Source organism: Tamandua tetradactyla, chromosome 3 (assembly GCF_023851605.1).
Source record: "Tamandua tetradactyla isolate mTamTet1 chromosome 3, mTamTet1.pri, whole genome shotgun sequence".
In the NCBI taxonomy this organism is placed as follows: domain Eukaryota; kingdom Metazoa; phylum Chordata; class Mammalia; order Pilosa; family Myrmecophagidae; genus Tamandua; species Tamandua tetradactyla.
In genome coordinates this window covers 105,227,954-105,246,001 of record NC_135329.1, presented here as the reverse complement: position 1 = coordinate 105,246,001, position 18,048 = coordinate 105,227,954, and the positions used below count along the sequence as shown (strand labels likewise).

At 33.4% G+C, this 18,048-nt stretch overlaps 1 protein-coding gene, 1 long non-coding RNA gene and 1 pseudogene across 15 annotated transcripts in view; 2 read left to right on the top strand and 1 right to left on the bottom strand.

Moving 5' to 3' along the window:
• Window positions 1–16,130, top strand: part of LOC143677577 (uncharacterized) — an 88,589-nt gene extending 72,459 nt beyond the window's left edge. The window contains exon 5 of one of the 2 annotated variants that reach the window (XR_013172687.1): window positions 15,972–16,130. This is a non-coding gene — a long non-coding RNA (uncharacterized LOC143677577). Of the gene's footprint in view, window positions 1–14,077; window positions 14,207–15,971 lie in introns of those variants that run through there. The other variant, XR_013172688.1, reaches the window with a different exon arrangement.
• Window positions 1–18,048, bottom strand: part of R3HDM1 (R3H domain containing 1) — a 157,989-nt gene that overhangs the window by 37,678 nt on the left and 102,263 nt on the right. For all 13 annotated transcript variants that reach the window (XM_077153646.1, XM_077153652.1, XM_077153649.1 and 10 more), the window contains 2 exons: window positions 16,314–16,437; window positions 2,896–3,050 (listed from right to left, as the gene is read on the bottom strand). In XM_077153646.1, coding sequence (XP_077009761.1) covers window positions 2,896–3,050; window positions 16,314–16,437 — 279 coding nt within the window. The remainder of the gene's footprint in view (window positions 1–2,895; window positions 3,051–16,313; window positions 16,438–18,048) is intronic.
• On the top strand, window positions 6,818–6,917 carry LOC143678489 (U6 spliceosomal RNA; annotated as a pseudogene).

Genomic DNA, 18,048 nt, shown 5'->3' with positions numbered 1-18,048 from the left:
GAAAAAAAAGAGTCAAGTAGGGAGTCAGCATGGTACAAACAGATCAGAAAGTGTGACTGTGAGCTTTGGAGCTATGGTATCAAGCTCTATAACTTTGACTATTGAGATGGCATGGGGCAAATGGTTTAACTGTTCTTAAGGCCCTCAATTCCTTATTTGAAATGATGGGAATGCCACTTCCATCACTGGGGAAGTATTATCTCCATTATGGGATAGCACATTTAAAGGATCTAGCACAGTAGATATTCGGTGAATAGTGGATCCTTTTATTTCCTGTTTTTTTTGTATTCCCATATCGAAACCACATAGGCATAATGGGTCCTTTAGTTCTCATTTCAATTCTTTAGTTTCTACACTTTCTAAAATAGAAACCACATAGGCATGAGTTCTTAATTTACAAACATGCCACAATATAAAAGTCAAATTACAGTGATTTTAGTAAATAAAGCCAATATAAAAACTTCTGGATGATGGTGATGATGTTAGTAACACTAGCACTAATGGTAGTAATAGCAGTGATACTGATGATAATGACGGTTAATTTACTACCTTGTTCTACCAGGTTTGTTCTAAATGCTCCATGTGTATTATCTCATTGTCTTTATAACAGACCTAAAAAGGTACTTTTATCATCCCTGTTTTGTAGATGGGGAAATTGGGATTAAGTTATTTGTCCAAGGTTGTATAGCTAATAAGTAGGAATGCCAGGAATCGATGCCATGCCCTGTGGCTGCAGAGCCTCAGGTCTATAACTACTTCACTATTTTCTATACATGACTGTGTGATTTTAAGTTGATGAATTTCTAAGTCTTGCCTAAATGACATGTTCTGAAATTTGCACTCTAAAATATACAATAACTCTTAATTATTCTATCTTTGGCTCAATTATACAGTATATAATTTAACTGGCTGAATTTATCTAACTTTATGTAAGATGACATATTTCAGTTTTTTGTCTACTGAAGCAGTGTAACATTTTGAGACTATTATTTTGACTGTATTTAAGTTAACATATTTGCAGGGCAGATCTAGGAGAAACAACACAGTTCAATATGGACAGTTCAAACTATCAGAACAAATATGTAATGTGTAAGAAAAAAACCAAAGTACCAGAAAAGAGAGAACATTGCTTGAGAATGTACAGCCATGGAATACACTCTACTAAGGACAGATAACTTTTCTGATTTTTGAGATTACAATTGATCACCATCCAGCTTGTCAGCCAAAAGTAGTAGCAACTACAAAGCAGGCTGTCATCCACTGTCAGAGCAACACTTCCTGAAATCATTTATTATATGAAGTGCCATGAAAAAATTCTTTATAATTCTAGAAATATTTTCAATATCTAGCTTTATTTAAATTTATTTTTGCATGGGCTGGCACCAGGTTTTGAACCCATGTCTTTGGCATGGCAGGCAAGAATTCTGCCACTGAGCCACCGTCGCACTGCTCTAGCTCTACTTGTTTTTTTTAAACTACACTAATAATGTTATAATTTACTTAAACATTTCATTTCTCTCACTAGATTATAAGTTCCTAAATGTCAAGGGCAGATCATTTTTATTTGACTCTTTGGCATTCAGCCATTATTGGATTAACTGGCATGACCAGGGTCTGTAAGAAGGGAGAGTTCTTGGATTTGTAATGGTCCTGGTCTAATGCCTGGCTATGGGGAAAAGTAGGAAGGGCAATGTGTCAGGAGCCTAGAGTCAAGAAGGAAGGGTATGGAGTAAGGCATGGAGGATGGGAGGATGTGGGAGAAAAGAAAGATGAAAAATTTGGTTTCACAATATATCTTTTTCTGCATAGTTGCTTTCTATTATCAAGGTGCTTTAAAATCAGACATACCCTCTTAATGTTCAATAACCCTTGACAAATCTACATTTTACATTTTAATTTTCTGGAATTATATGTAATTTTCTCACACCTTTATTCATATCCTTTGCTATTCCCAGAATGTCAACCAATTTACAACACATATTTCCTTGAAGAGCTTCTGTATTAAGTCGTTAACCTGTTTACTGCTTTATTTTATGATTACCTCAGTGACTGGACTGTACTATCACCACAAACTTGTTTACATGCATTTAGATAAAATATAGGTATCTTTTATTTTCCCAATTAGGTTGTTTTTTCTTGTTAAGATACATGAAAACAGTCTTCTTTAAAAAAAATTTTTTTTCCCCTTATTTAGACTCAGCTTATGGAAAACCAAGAGGCTAATAAAACAGACCCACTTATAAGTTATTCCAGAAAGATGAGGAAATTAAAACAAATTTCTGAAAATGTGGCTGACTTATTGTCATTTTACATAAAAGGTATTTAACATATTTTAAACAAAAGGCTATATCTTAAAATGATAGGCTTTAGAACTATAAATAAAAATCCACTATATTTAAAGTACATGAAAAAAATCCCCTTTTGGGATCCAGATGGGGAAAAAAATCAGTTTCATCCAGCAAGGGAAAGTATCCATTCTTTCTTATTCTATAAACACTGACTGATGGTCCGCACTAAATCTCACCATTTCAAGTATCTATTCCCTACCTCTACTTTCTCTCCATTCTAGTCTCTTCACAAAGGAAACTTTCTAAGGAACTATAGAGTAAGCTGCTTACTTACATACCTAATATAGTTGAAATACAGGCAAAGCCAGACAAAACTTACTTCCCAATATCAATGTGGTTCTGATGTTTTTTCCCAAATATCCATAACAAATGAATAAAACAATAAAATGAGGATAAAACAAAGCTGTTCGAACAAATAAAACTCTTAAAACTATAAAGTTCAGACTACAAAGTTATTCCAGATTTATTTCCCCTGTATGAAGAGAGAAGACGCACTATAGCTATTCAAAACCACTTCTATCCAAAGTTAGTAGGAATGACAACATACCTGATAGGATGGCACTGAAGGATAGGGAATGACAACTCCCTGAATTTGATTTCCAATGCTGTTGGGTTGGCCACTGATGAGGCTCTGACTCTGGGGTTGCTGAACTCCAGCTATTCCTTGATAGTTTTGCTGCTGGTTGGACATAACTTGATAACCTGTAATGGCACAATGAGTTCAATCCTGCTTTGAATTTAATTAATTTCATCTAATGGGACATTTTCATATTTTAAGTAAGTATTTTTGAGTTCTAAAACTATGAATTTTGTTTGTACAGCTACTCCCCCCTCAACTCTCTAATATGAGGGCGGACATTAAAAAGTTTACTATGTAGGTTATTCCAGTCAGCTCTTTTTTTTTCCTTCTAAAATACTTTCAAGTAGCATCTGTGTACAAAGAGAAATTGTTTTATTTCCATAAGTGAAGAAATCTGGAGACTTGGTTTATGCAGGACAGTTACTATTCCATGTACAGTATAACCTATTATGACAAGAGATTGCTGGGGATTAGCAAAAGGAAGATGCAGGGCCCCTTGTCAAAAAATTTAAATTTCACGATGGCATTGGCAGATCCTTAAATATGCAAGCTCAGAACTTTGTGTGAATGCGGCGGTTACATGTCCATGAATTTGTACTGGCTATGAGGAAAAAAAAAAGGGGGTGGGGGTTGACTTTCTTAAAATGGTTGTATATTTGAAAAATCACACTAATATATGAATCCTTATGTGTGAGGCAAAAGGAGTTATTTAGTAATTTACAAGATTATTTCATTACTGTATTAACTTCATTTCACACAAAAACAGACCCTTAAAGAGATTAAATTGCCTTAAGTTATAAATAAACACCTAAGGGACAATGGTCCCTAAGCTAAAGACACTATTTGTAATTCTAAGTAGTAAGAGTATAATAACATTTTTATTAAGTGAACTTATCACTTCATTTAACTAAGAATATGAATTATATTTTATTTCCTGATCCTAAAGGATTCATTTAGGTAAACCAGTTAGCTAAAACTCATGTAAATTACAAGAAGCTATCACAATTAAAAAAAAAATGAAACCGGATAAAAACAACTAATCATCTAGCCTCAGGGTATCTAAAAATTTTTTGCAAAGATGATATGAGCTACAGAACTATCTACACATAGTCCCAGCACCTGTCAGTGAAATTATTTTCCTTGAGAATACTATACACAAACTCTGCTATCTTATAAATATTAGTTTTCATTTCTATCCTTTTTAATTCCTAAAGCAGTAGAAATGGCAAAGATCCTGTTTAAGTTATTGATTGTAGGCAAGAGTATCATTGCAGTTGCCTGGAAACCTCAACCAATATGCTCAGTGATTAAATAAATGAAAAGCATCTAGCATTAACCTCTAAATATATAAATAAAAAATATATTTGGGGGCGGGCCACGGTGGCTCAGCGGCAAGAACGCCTGCCTGCTATGCCAGAGGACCCGGGTTCGATATCCGGTGCCTGCCCATGTAAAAAAAAAAAAAAAAAAAAAATATATATATATATATATATATATATATTTGGAAAACAATCAACATTAGCAAAAAAAGTAAGAATATAGGTAGAATGAATTCAATGAAATAGTGAAGGTTTTATAAAATAATGTTATTTTTATGGGAGCAATGCATAACGGCTATTGTAAATGTGCATTCTAGTTCTTATCTGAAAAAAAAAAAAAGTGATCTGCTAATATACTGTTTTACCTTTCTCCCGTATAAATTTCCAATAAGTCTTAAACTTGTAGGCAGGTAACAAAAGAGAATAGAACAAATTTCTTTTTTGCTCTTCAGTCTAACATACAATAGTCAACCTTGTCTTCTCATCAAATGACAAGTACTTCAAATTCATACCAAAATACCAAAAACCTCAAAATAAATACTCACACCTCCCTACTTCCTGGAAAATAAAAGACAGGAATAGAAATTGGATGAGAGTATGAAACTTTTTTCTTGTGTTGGAAATGCCAGTTCACAACACACACCCAAGCATATATATATATTGTAGACAAAGAATTTGGATTCAGCTCTCCGCTCTGTAGACTGTAAAGAAAACTTCTTAAAATGAATGTCAAAATTTTAGTCCCCTAAAATGGGAAAAAATGTAGCTATCTCGCAAAATTCACTGTAACATTATCTAATTTACAATACTTTGGCTTAAATAGCCATATGGCCTTAAGGAAGTATTTGCATATTACTATTGTAGTTCATTCAAAGAATGCTCAAAGTTACAGGCTGTCTTGAAAGAAAGCTTCAAAAAATTTTCCAATTTATGTGCAAATGTGGTACTGATTCCCTTATCTATCCAAATTTGCCAATTTTTAGAGATTTACCTGGAAGCCCCAAACCTAAAATTCTCTGTTATGAAAAAAAGTCTGACACAGAAGGTGTTCAATAAATAGATAAGAGATTCCATGTCATAGTAGTCTAATATTGAGTCACCTAGATATTACTTCATAAAATTTGCACCAGTAAATTTCCAATAATATTTTAGATTCCTTAATCCAATTTAACTTCCATTAATATCCATACTTGCTAAATCGTTATACACCTTTACCCTAAACAAGGCACATTTTGAATATATGACAATATGATGAAATCTAAAACATGTGACTCCAGTATCTGGAGATTTGTTACAGGGATTATAAAAGGATACTTCTGAGCTGAGGATAATATCGTCAAGTGGGTGAGATAAAGAGGAGCATGACATGGATCCTATTTTTGAAATCAGGCATTCTTAACCATGACATTGTATGAGAACAGCTAGCAGTGTATGAAAATGAGAGAAATTAAACCTGATTTACATTCACGGAGGCAGTGACATTTGAAGAAAAAGAAAGAAAAAGGAAAGAACTCTCCAGTATAAGGTAAAAAAAAAACAAAAACAAAATATTTATAGAAGAGGACATAGTCAGGAGCAGCTGGATATATAAGGCATTTGGGAATGAAAAGTGGAAGAGCAAGGTCGAGTAGGACAACGATGGAGAGCCAAAAGTTTTATAAACAGGAGTGATGAAAACTACCAGGAAGTTGTAGAATTAAAACATCCTGTTAGAATTTTTAAAATACATACAGGTTAGATATCTTTCTTATGAGAAAGGAAGTTAATTTACAGACAGCTGTAACACAATAAGTAAAGATGGTATTTTAAATTAAAATACGTACTCATTAAAATGGCATGTAGAATTAGACGTCTAAGTAAGCATTCCATTTTTTAAAAAAGCATTAATCGTATACACCTTGTATTTTAGCAAATTTGTGTACATGGCAGTAGTTTCCTCAAGCCTTTTTTCTTAAATCCAATTACTGATTTTGTAAAATAGCTATGATAATGTAGCATTTTGATTAAGATATTATTACAATTGATATTAAATGTGCCCAACAAAATCACACATCACTTTTTTAAAAATTAATGGAACTTCAGTGATATGCTTGGTATCTCAAACCGTTTCTGTCATTTACAGAACGGTGCACTATACTTTTGTGTTTTCTTCAAAGAAGCATCTGAACACTTGGATCTGCTTAACACTTTCCAAAGGCATTTCATATTATAGCATTCTGAAAATGTTTTTCTTCACTCATCTAGAATGGTTTCCACACACTTGTTACCAGTTAACCATGAGTAAGACTAGTATTACTAGTAAAGGTAAATACCGAGATTAAAGCTTTTATGAAGGTTTTAAACCAACCAATAAATTACAGACTTGATTCAACAGTATTCTTGGATCTTACTTGTATAGTGATCATGTGTACAGAAGCTTAGTGAAATGTTGCTGTGAATTGATATTGTAATCAATAAAGTGCTTTCAACAAGAAAAAAAAGATTGTGAAAGTAGAAAAATGACTAGCATTAGTACTTCATTTAGTAGTCACATAATTAAATGTAGTAACATAAATTTGGAACATGCATGCTTGCTTTGGCGGCACATAAACTAAAATTGGAGCGATACAGAGATTAGCATGGCCCTTGTGCAAGGATGACACGCAAATTAGTGAAGCGTTCCATATTTAAAAAAAAAAAAATTGGAACATGCTTTTGAATAATGAAAAACTTAGAGGAACTATTAAAAATAAGAATAACAAGCATCTTAAAAATCTTCACAGACCATTCAAAACTTTTCTTGTTAATTGTTCCCTCATGGCTGGTAAATGGCACGCTTTTAAGAGTAAGGGCAAAAACTTGAACCTGATCGCCCTTCTAAGACAAACAAACACATATCAACTATCAATGGTTATGTGGGAAAGTGTGTACTTGATATTTATACTTGCTGAATAAATAAGAGAAAAATATCTTCTTAACAGAATAGCACCAAAATATATACTTTCACATGAAGCTTATTATGTTCCAATTGGCTGACTGAAAACAGCCAGTTTCTTAGTGTTCAAATTTAGTGAATGGCTTCTGACAGCAAAAAGCTGAATTTAAATTTGAAAGTGGCACACTTATAAGTAAGACTAAACACATATATTTGCCTTTTCATTAAGATGAAACTTAATATCATGAATATAAATCACATCAATCTGGAACTCATGGACCTCTACCTCTCATCAAGCCTCTCCTATGATACTGCACAGCAGCTGAATCACAGATTTCATATAATAAACCCCAATGTGCTTAACTGATATGGAAGAAGACAAAACTGTTTTAGTTTATCTCTTATATGCAAAGTTTGAAATGAAGGTATCATTTGAAAACTTCTGAAAATAAGTGGACATTAAAAACATTTAAATCATAAAGAAGGGAAAAGAAATAGAGCTATGAGAAAATATTTATACTCTAAGACTACAAAAGTGGAGATACTGATTTATACCATATATTATTCAAATTATAAATCTAAAGATATAATATAAAAAATAAATGCAATCTAAATTATGAGGTTCTATTTAATTATAAAGTAGAGATTCATATTTGGGAAACAAAAGCCACTAAGAAAAAAAATCACTTGTAAAATAATCACTCATAGATATCACTATTTACATGTCATATAAATGACTAGCATTACTTTCTATGCACAGATAACAACATACATACCAACTTACATTATTTATAAAAATGGGATCATAATTTTTAAACACATACTATCCCAAAATCTTTTTTCCATGTGTAACATGTTTCCATATCTGATCAAGACGAGTTTTACAAAGTTATAAGAAGGAAATATTTAAGTAAATTCTGAAAACATATTTCAATCTCAAGTTGAGCAATCAAAGGATGAGAAAATAACTCAACTAATCTGAACCCTCTACTAAACTTTAAGGAAGAAGACATATGTAAAGAATTTAAAAAGACAAAAAGATTCTTTTAGGATAAACTATGTCGGCTTCTTGTGTCTACTCTGGAATTCAGCCCAAACACAAATTCAGCCGCAAATTCCTCTGCCTTTTCATAAAATACTATATAATTATCCTTTCTTCAATGGTACCACAGGATAATATTAATAGGTAGCATTCAGATGATATTTATTAGATTCAGGTACTGTTCTAAGCACTTTATATATTTGAACTCATTTAGTGCTCACTATCTTATGAAACAGGTACACTGTTAACCCCCATTCTTCAGAGGAGAAAACAAAGGCACAGAGAAAATTCATACTCTATCCTAGGTTACCATCCAGTAAATGATAGAGCTAGGATTTGAACACAGCAGTCCAATTCTAAAGTTTATTTTGGAAAGACTTTTCAAGAATAAATGCTGAAGTAGAAGGGTACTATAGTAATACTACTCAAAAAAGAATTCTATAAATATGGCTTTCCATTTTCTAATTTTGGTTAATGAAGACTTCCACTGTAGTTTAACATACCTTAAGTCTCAGATAAATCACAGGAAAACAATTACCGTAAACATACCATCAATCAATCAGGAAACTGTTTGAATCAGGAATCTGTTCATTTAAATTAAAGATTATTTTGGAGTATAAGCATTACTACCTAGAATTGGAATGAGGGTGAAAGATTGTTGAGTCCAGATGGTGGCCGTATGAACTTGGGGCTACAAAAGACCAGGAGTTTATTATATGATCAGACCATAATGTCAACTTCCTGGAAGGGACTTTCCCTCAAGGGTTCTGCTCATTACTCCCAAGATTCATCTGGTACTGTAAGGTTATATTTTCTCACTTTATCATCATTAGATTTCATGTGTATAAAACAATTAGAAATCAGAAGAGGAGGCTCAGGTCCTATGTCCCTTGGCTCTGTATCTCTCACCCTAGTATTTCATGTAAATCCGCAATGTTCCTCTTTAGTATTTAGCTTTTCTGTTTGCCTTAAAGACTCCCTTTGCTCAAAATGTATACTGTTGCCATATTCCAGATCGGTCTACACCAAGATTTCTCTAGCAATGTTATCATGAACTGATAGAGGTTATATGTCCGGGTTTCCTAATGTTGGAAACATTACAAAGTTGGGTGCTTTGCCAAGAAGTCATACTTTACCCAGTGGAGCAATGCCAGCTTTAACCTGTATACCTGTTAAAGGGGGATTGTTCTATTTCATGATTGAAGTCTTGAAGTTCTGTGAAACAATGGCTCTTTTCCATATACTAAGTAGCTTTCCATTCCTTTTTACATTTGAGGCAGGAAAAACCACCAGGTATGCTTGTTTAATGACCCCACTGGGCAGGGAACCAATAGGGACTGAGGAAACTTTCTAACGTTATCACAACTAAAGGCATCATTTAATATTTAAGACTCTGTATGACTGATACCCCAGGAGGGAAATTATACTGGCATTAGGATAGGGACTTGAACTGGCTTGAGATGTCTGACTACTCATTTCAATGATTATCACAACAAATAAAACAAAAACTGAGAGACCTGGTTAAAAAGCATATCATTTTGGAATATACTCTCCAAAGAGCAGAGTTTTAAAGGCTGCAAAAAGATTATTGACTTTTTCTATTGCAATTAGACAGTGGGATTGGTGGTGATTACAGTTCTTATAATTATAAACAAAACTAGAAATATCGAACTGTAAAGCACTGAAAGCATAAAATAAACACCATTATCACCATTAATCCAATCAAAGGCAAGAAGCTCACTGTTGCCTAGGCAAGACAAAAAGCACTAACAAAATGCTTTAGTATCAACATAAAAAAAAGGAATCATCTTATATAGGGATATTTCATTTTATGTAGACTTGTTTAATAAAGTTTATATCTTAAATAATTGTTCAAGTTGCTCACAAATTCCTCTGAACCTTTTAAATAAAGGAATTTCATGCTGCTGAACATAAACTGTTAAGACAGTGGCACTTAATCAGAAGGGGCACTGTGGTTCAGGTTCATTATCTAATTATTTAGACAAAAGGAAGAGGGGGGCATAGCTCTGATAGTTTCAAAAGTGTAACTTGAAGACTGCCAAGTATGAGAAAAAAATCCAATAATCTGGAAGAAAGGGAGAAAGCTGAGGTTTAGGAAGGATGAAGCAGGTTCCTACAGAAGAAAAAGTAGCATTAGGTTAAAAAAAAAGATACAAGAAGAGTTATTTCTGGTATTTTGACAGTCAATATATTACCAACCTAAATTATTCTTTATTCATTAAAAAGTGTATGTTGGTATCGCAGAGATTAAAAATTTTTTTTTCCAGTGATATATCTGGATTTAACCTGGAAGTTAGAGGAAGACAGGATATCTTTTATAGAAATTTGTGTCAACATTGTGGGAAAGCATTTTGTAAAGCAATCAATGCCAACAGTAATTGATATCTAACAACAGAATAAACATCCATATCCTCAATCTGGATTTTATTTACCAGTCATTCTCCTTTATTGTAAGACTGCACTGTTGTAGTATTAACCCATTTCTTCCAGAACTTTCGGAGGAAAGCACTATCAATTCTGCGGGCTGAGAGAACTAGGACAATATAAACTGATGGCTCAGGCACCTCTCTAGAGGCCTCCAAATATTCCAAATATGTATTTTAACTCTCCCTTTAACAGAGAAGAGACAGAGAAAGAATAGAGGGCTCAGCAGAAAACTATTGCACAGGTTTTTAACAGGCTAGTTTTATTTTATATAGGTGACCTGAACTACCATCTTTTTTTTTTTGAAAGCATTCATTTCTTTTTTATTTGAAAGCATTTCTTAAAAAGATGGATTAGATCTAATCAGAAACATAATGAAAGGAACCAAAGAACTGCTTAATCAGAATAGACATAAATCTAAAGTTATTTCTCTTAACAGCAACACTAATATATATATATAAAAAGATTGAACTTGAGCAGCAGAAACAATGTAAGTGTAGATTTTTTTTTGTAAATTTAAAGACAAGCCATTTTGCTAACTCAATTTATTTGTATACATGTATATATAGGTAAGACAACTTAGAAGAACTGTTCCTGAGTAATCAAAATCTCAAACTTACAATCCTGGTCTGTTTTATATCTATGGTACTACTTAATACTAGTAAGCAGACAAGTTCAACTAAGGCCAGCCCTTTGGTGAATTTCATGACACAGTTTCTCTAATACCTTCACTAATCTTTCTCCTCTGTCATGCCCTGTGCTCCCACTCCTGCACCTGAAATAAACATACACGCACTCAACATTTCTAATAAAAACAACTACACAGAGGTTACAGCTTACAGCTATTTAAATGACTATAACATGGAAGAGTCTACATAACTCAAGGAAATCTATAGGGTACTTACCAGATACATCTGGCTCCAGATTTCAGGGGCAGCAGATTAACAGAAGGGAAAAGGGAAAGAGGTGGCTCTATAGGTTCTATACAATGTCTGAATTTGTACTGGTGATCCAATACTAAGAAATGCTCTCAGACTCAACAACAACAAAAAAACCACAGAGAGCCACCTAGTAATACAAGTAAAAAATTCTTTTAATTTGGGTCAAAAGTCATTGACTTTGTGACTACAGTCCCTATGCCACAAAACTAAATACTGTATTCAGTGCATCCCACCCGCTCCCCAACAGGGACATTTCTTTCTTCCTCACCTTTTTATATCCTAGTTACTTTAAAGTTTAAGTCTTGCAAGGCTGCTAAAATTCTGTGCATCTTACAGACTGTTTACCCTAAAGTGTTCCTTCTCTGGTGTGGCTCTAAGGATCCTATAATAGCCTGGAAGTAACAAAGTTTAATCAATTTGTAAACCTATAGTTACAAGTTAGTTGGACAGCTGACTGAAGACATAGGCACTGACACTTTTTGAATTTATCAACTGGTTGCAAATAGTATCTAGAGGGATACAGAGATGAATTTGACTTCTGCTAATGAGTTTGGCATACTTAAGACGTTAAACTTTGTAGATAAGCTCCAAATCAAACTGAATCTACCATCCAAATGTACTTTGGAAAGGAAATGAAGGCAATAGCTTCCACCGATTTTTAAAAATTTTAAGTTAAGTTATGTTACACCAAGGTTTCATTTAAAGTCAAATCCCTATTTCTGAGTTATGATGCATGATTAAAAGGCATTACAATTAATGTTAACATTTGTTAACACCTTAATACAGCATTAAAAGAAAAAAGCAGTGGAGACCTGAGTAAAAAGAAGCCAGGAAGCAGCTGAAAAAGAGACCGGTTCACTGTGAGAAATGTAAACCTCTCAGACAGTGCTACGGCCCCGAATCCAACAGCTCAGGAACAAGGAACAAGGCCAATTATAGCAAAATATTAAACATAAATGGTGAAGCTGCAAAATTTTCAAAAGAGTCATAATAATGAAGGCAGCTACACAGAAAAGAGCTAAGGCCTCATAAAACTAAAATTTTTATTATAATTAATCCCTATAATTACAGTCTATATCTTTATAGAATGTAAAGCTCCTTATATGTGGTATACTTTATACTGTGCAAACTATAAATTTTATCAGAGGGTTAAGTAATAAATCCCTATTATTACAAACTAGCAATTAACCAGATACTTTGAAATAGTTGCTTATAAGACTCCAGTTATTGACAATATGTTGCTAAACTATTGAAGACCAATTCTCTAATATCCCACACTTTCTGGATCTAAAAATGACTCAAATGAGAGTAACACATAGAGTCATGAAATTTTAAAGTGCACAGAGACTTTAAAAGACAATATGGTAAATCTCTTCACTTTATAAGTGAGTAAATTGAACAGAGGCCTAAATGGTATGCTTAATACCATTTAAAAATGGCTAAGAGCTGTCAGGATTCTGATTCCTATTTTGCTAATCTTAACTGCTATATGATGCAGTGTCAAGGATGTCTTAAGTTGCCAGAATTTCTTTTTCTGTCGGTACAGGTTGCTTCAACCTTGTTTTGAATGACCACGGTCAGTAGTTTCACATACATAGCAAAATATGGTATATTCATTCCCTGGCAGTAATGTCAGGACTTCTTTCAATTCAGTTTCCATAATAGATGGAAGAGGAAATCAATACTCTTGTGGTTTGCTGGAATACACAGGCAAAGAAGACCAAGGCACTTTATTTTATCCTTGAGATATTGCTCCAATTCTGCCTTTGTACCAAAGGGGAAAATAGTAGAAAATCCTCTATTTCTGTCGCCCATAGCTTAATTGGTTTAAGAATAACTTGATTCAATTGGGTCCTTTAATTTAGGGCAAAATTTCTTTAAATTAATTTTCAAAATTTATTATTTGTGTCATAGGGAAGAAAATAATTACAAATCTATCGATGCTTTCAATTCTTTTGTCAAATAATTATTTTCACCATTTTCTGTAGTAATAGAAAAGAGCATGTTTCTTGATACTTTGAGGGGTGACCACGTGTTGTTTGACAAGAAAAAAAATGAAAGGGATGTGACAAGTTATTTCTTATTTTAATAAGATTGGGAGGGTGGGATTGTATGAAAATGTAAGGAAAAAAATGCAAAAAAGAAACTCAGAAAGCACTGTGTTCACATAAAAAGATGTAAATTCTAAGATGGAAATTACTATAAATCTGTAAAAACAAAATTGCTTTGTTCATCTTCTAGTGCATTTTACTTTTCTAATAGGATACACACAACATAAATACAACTCTTCTGTAAGTTCTGACATAAAAAATGACCATTAGTTAACTATAAAAGTCTTTAGATCACAACTTTTGTTAAGAGTTCATTTTCCTAATTCTATAAAAAGGTTCAATAATCACCAACATAATAGTTAGTACTACTAGAGATTCTGTTAAAGGGAAAAGTTTTATTCAACTTATTAGCATAACAAAATTTATTTTCCTTTTAGGTAAGGATTTTAGGATACATTTCTTTTATTCTTCAAATGGAATTAGATTCAATTAGGTGAAGCTGCAAATGAGAAGAAAACTACATAAATAACTGAAAGGGCAAACTCTACTCCTATAAAGAATTACATTACGACTGACCTGTAAGAGTTAAATGCAACATCAAAAACCAACCAAAGGTACGACTCTTTTCTGGGACAGGAGTCTGTGCCTGCAATGCAGGTGTAATCTGACTTACTATTACCTTCTCATAGCAACTAGCATTAGAAAAACCCTACAATTAAAAATATCACTGATGATAAACACATGTGCCTGTCACATGGATATTCTGGCTGTCAATAAGAAGGAATACCATTTTCAGTTATTTTCCATCAAGTGGGAAAAATTTTGCAGAGATGCATTTGTACTAGCAGACTGGTCCTACTTGTGAGTAAAAGTTTTAGTTTTGTAATCAGTTTGACTATGCAGAGAAATAAAATTTAGTTATGGAAAAGAATGAACTAATAAGTTCATACAAATGTGGTACACAGGATCTTGGCACTCGTTAAGAGTGTAAGTTAATTCAATGACACCAGGTATTTGATGGAATAGAGTGAAGGTATTTTCTTTTTTAATATCATAGATATTAACTACAAGTTTAGAAGACAAAGACAAAACAATATGAAAAAGTCAGTAACCCGAGGCCCAGAAAACCTCAGAATATAATTTCTATTAGAATGCAACAACTATGCATTTAAAGCTGGGCGGCCACAGCGGCTCAGCAGGCAGAGTCCTCACCTGCCATGCTGGAGACCCAGGTTCATTTCATGGTGCCTGCCCATGCAAAAACAAACAAACAAACAATGCATTTAAAGCTAATGAGCAGTGTCATGACTAAAATTCTGGTTCTTTGTATAAAGAACACCTTGATACCTTTCAAAATTAGAGCTTACGCTAATTTACATTACTTTATGTGGAACGAATTATTAAATTTCAGGTAATCCTGAAATTAAAGAGAGTCATATTTGAGGCAGAGGATAAATTCAAACTTAACTTTTATGACCAACGTTTCTACTTAGTATCCTTTGGAAGAACGTTTGTCACACGTGTAATATGGAACCAGCAATATGTAAAAAAGAAAGAACCTACGTACTAAGCACAGAATAACTCCCAGGGTTAACAGTTTAGGGGCCTGGAAGTTCCTTTGAAGGGCTGATAAGAATCACGCCTGGTAAAAGAAGTTGGTGAGTTGCAATCATCACTGAAGACTCTTCTCAAGCAAGGAGAAGCAAGAACACTTCTGATCAGATCATTTAATGCAAAGGCATTTCTCATAGTATTAAGGACAGTAATTAATCTCAGTGGAGGGGGAGGGTCACATTGACTCAGTGAGTTTCAATGACATAGCCTGAGAGCCTCCAATAGAGATAAGCAGCTTAAAATGCTCCAAAGAAACCAATAAATTTTTTTCTGTTTCAAATTCTAGTTACAAAAGTCTGCAAAAATATCTTATTAAAGATCTGGGAGAAAAGTACATATTTAGGTGGGAAGTATACAGAGAAATGGGTTTGGTAAAATTAATTAAGGTAATTTTTTACATTGAGATTCCAACTGTTTTCACTGAATGCTTGAAGAAAGTTTGAAAAGGGGCAAAAAGAAAAGAATATTGTTTTAATTTATTTTATATGCCTAGTAGTAGACTGTATTTGGTTTAAATCACCTTTCACTACACAATCAATAAACTGAAAAAAGAAAACACAGAAAAGATATAAGAACATTATTCCTTTTTAAAGGCATCAAAATCTTATCACTATACTAAAGCTATCAATTAAAGTTAGATTGTTTTAATCCTTACTTCTGGTTAGCCATTCAGAAGACCTCTAAATTTACCTTTTGGACCCCTCTCTTCTGCCACAGGTAAACCACAGAGGAATCACCAGGCTGCAAAGAGGGCTTCAACTACAAGGAGAGTGAGGAAAAGGCAGCTGCTTGGCATGCTGCTCAGCCTGTTAGACTCTTCCTATTACGGCTCCCCATTCTTTATTATGTAAACCTGACAGTGTGATATTTATTAGAGGATGCTTTCTGAATCTTTCTGAATCTCACTGGTTTGCAAATAATATGTGCACTGGTTTGCACATAATTCAGACCCTTGAAATACTGAATTTGGAAGTACCTTAATAGTAAGATGGAAATAATGTGGGATGAAAAAAGCAATAACCACGGCTAAGAATTCATGGCATAAGAAATACTACTCACCTGTCTGTTGTGCAGGCTGTGGCAGTGGCTGATTTAGATGTGAATTGTAATGGACAGAAGGAATTGGGCGATACTGAGGTTGACTGGAGTGATAGTGGCTTGGAGCACAGTAACAGGCTGGCATCTAGGGTTATAGGTTTTGAGAGAAAAAAAATCAGTTTTAATTGCAAGATATATTTTTTCATGTAAGGAGTATCAGAGTGTAAATACTAGTAATTTTTCCCAGTACCAAACCTGTGAAAAAAATTTTCTTAGTTTTAAAATACATCGAAAAAAATTAAAAAAAAATATTTCAAATGCATTATATGTAAAAAAAGATTTGGTAGGTTTTAATTTTTTGCCATATTTGTTTCAGATCTTTTTCTCTCTTTTATAAAACCAAACACTACCAATGTAGCTAAAAGCCCACCCCATCATCCCTTTGCTCTCTCTTCCACAGAAAAATCATCATCCTATAGTTGGTTTATATCATTCTCATAAATGTTTTCAAACTTTTATTATATATCTATTATCCATAAACACTGTATTGCTTAGTTTTTAAATTTATATTAATGGTATTCTACTGTATATAAATTTTTGTGACCTTATTTTTCAATTAACATTGTTTGTGAGACTAATCTTTGTTGAAATATGTAGTGTGAGCTTATTCCATTCAACTGTTGAATAGCATTCTGTTGTATAAATACATTGGTTTATCCATCCCCACACTAATGGATGGTTGTACTGGTTCCATTTTTAAGTTTTTTTTCTTTCATATTTTCAATGCAAAGTAAAATGCCAATGAGACTAACTTGATTTTTCCTTCCAGAGCTATTCTTATTGGTTCTCTTAATTAAAAAAAAAAAAAAAAGACCACAGTTTAAAGTAAAAATTTTAATATTACATTTTGGTTTTATACCATATATAGATGCAACATGTATGACAATAGCAGCACAAAGGATGGGGCAAGGGGCAAATGGAATTAAACTCTTATAGGATTACTATTTTACCTGCAGTTTCAATGTTAACTCAAAGAGAGTTGTGATAAGCTAAAGATACATATTACAGTCCCTAGAGAACCAAACACACTGCAAAATTAAAACGGCTATAGATAAAAAGACCCTAGATAAAAGACCCTAGAAGAAAGAGAATGGAATACTAAAATTGTTCAAATAATACAAAAGAAGGCAGGAAAAGAAGCAGATAGTTAAAAAATACATATAGCTGAAAAAAAAAGAAGAAATAGAAAATCTGAAAAAACAAATCACAGAACTTATGGGAGTGAAGGACAAAGAAGAAAAAATGGAAAACACAATGGATACCTACAATGGTAGATCTAAAGAGACAGAAGCTACAATTAGTGAACTGGAGGATGGAACATCTGAATTCCAAAAAGAAACAGAAACTATAGGGAAAAGAATGGAAAAACTTGAGCAGGGGATCAGGGAACTGAATGACAATATGAAGCGCGCAAATATACGTGTTGTGGGTGTCCCAGAAGGAGAAGAGAAGGGAAAAGGAGGAGAAAAACGAATGGAAGAAATTATCACTGAAAATTTCCCAACTCTTATGAAAGACCTAAATTTACAGATCCAAGAAGTGCAGCGCACCCCAAAGAGAATAGACCCAAATAGGCGTTCTCCAAGACACTTACTAGTTAGAATGTCAGAGGTCAAAGAGAAAGAGAGGATCTTGAAAGCAGCAAGAGAAAAACAATCTGTCACATACAAGGGAAACCCAATAAGACTATGTGTAG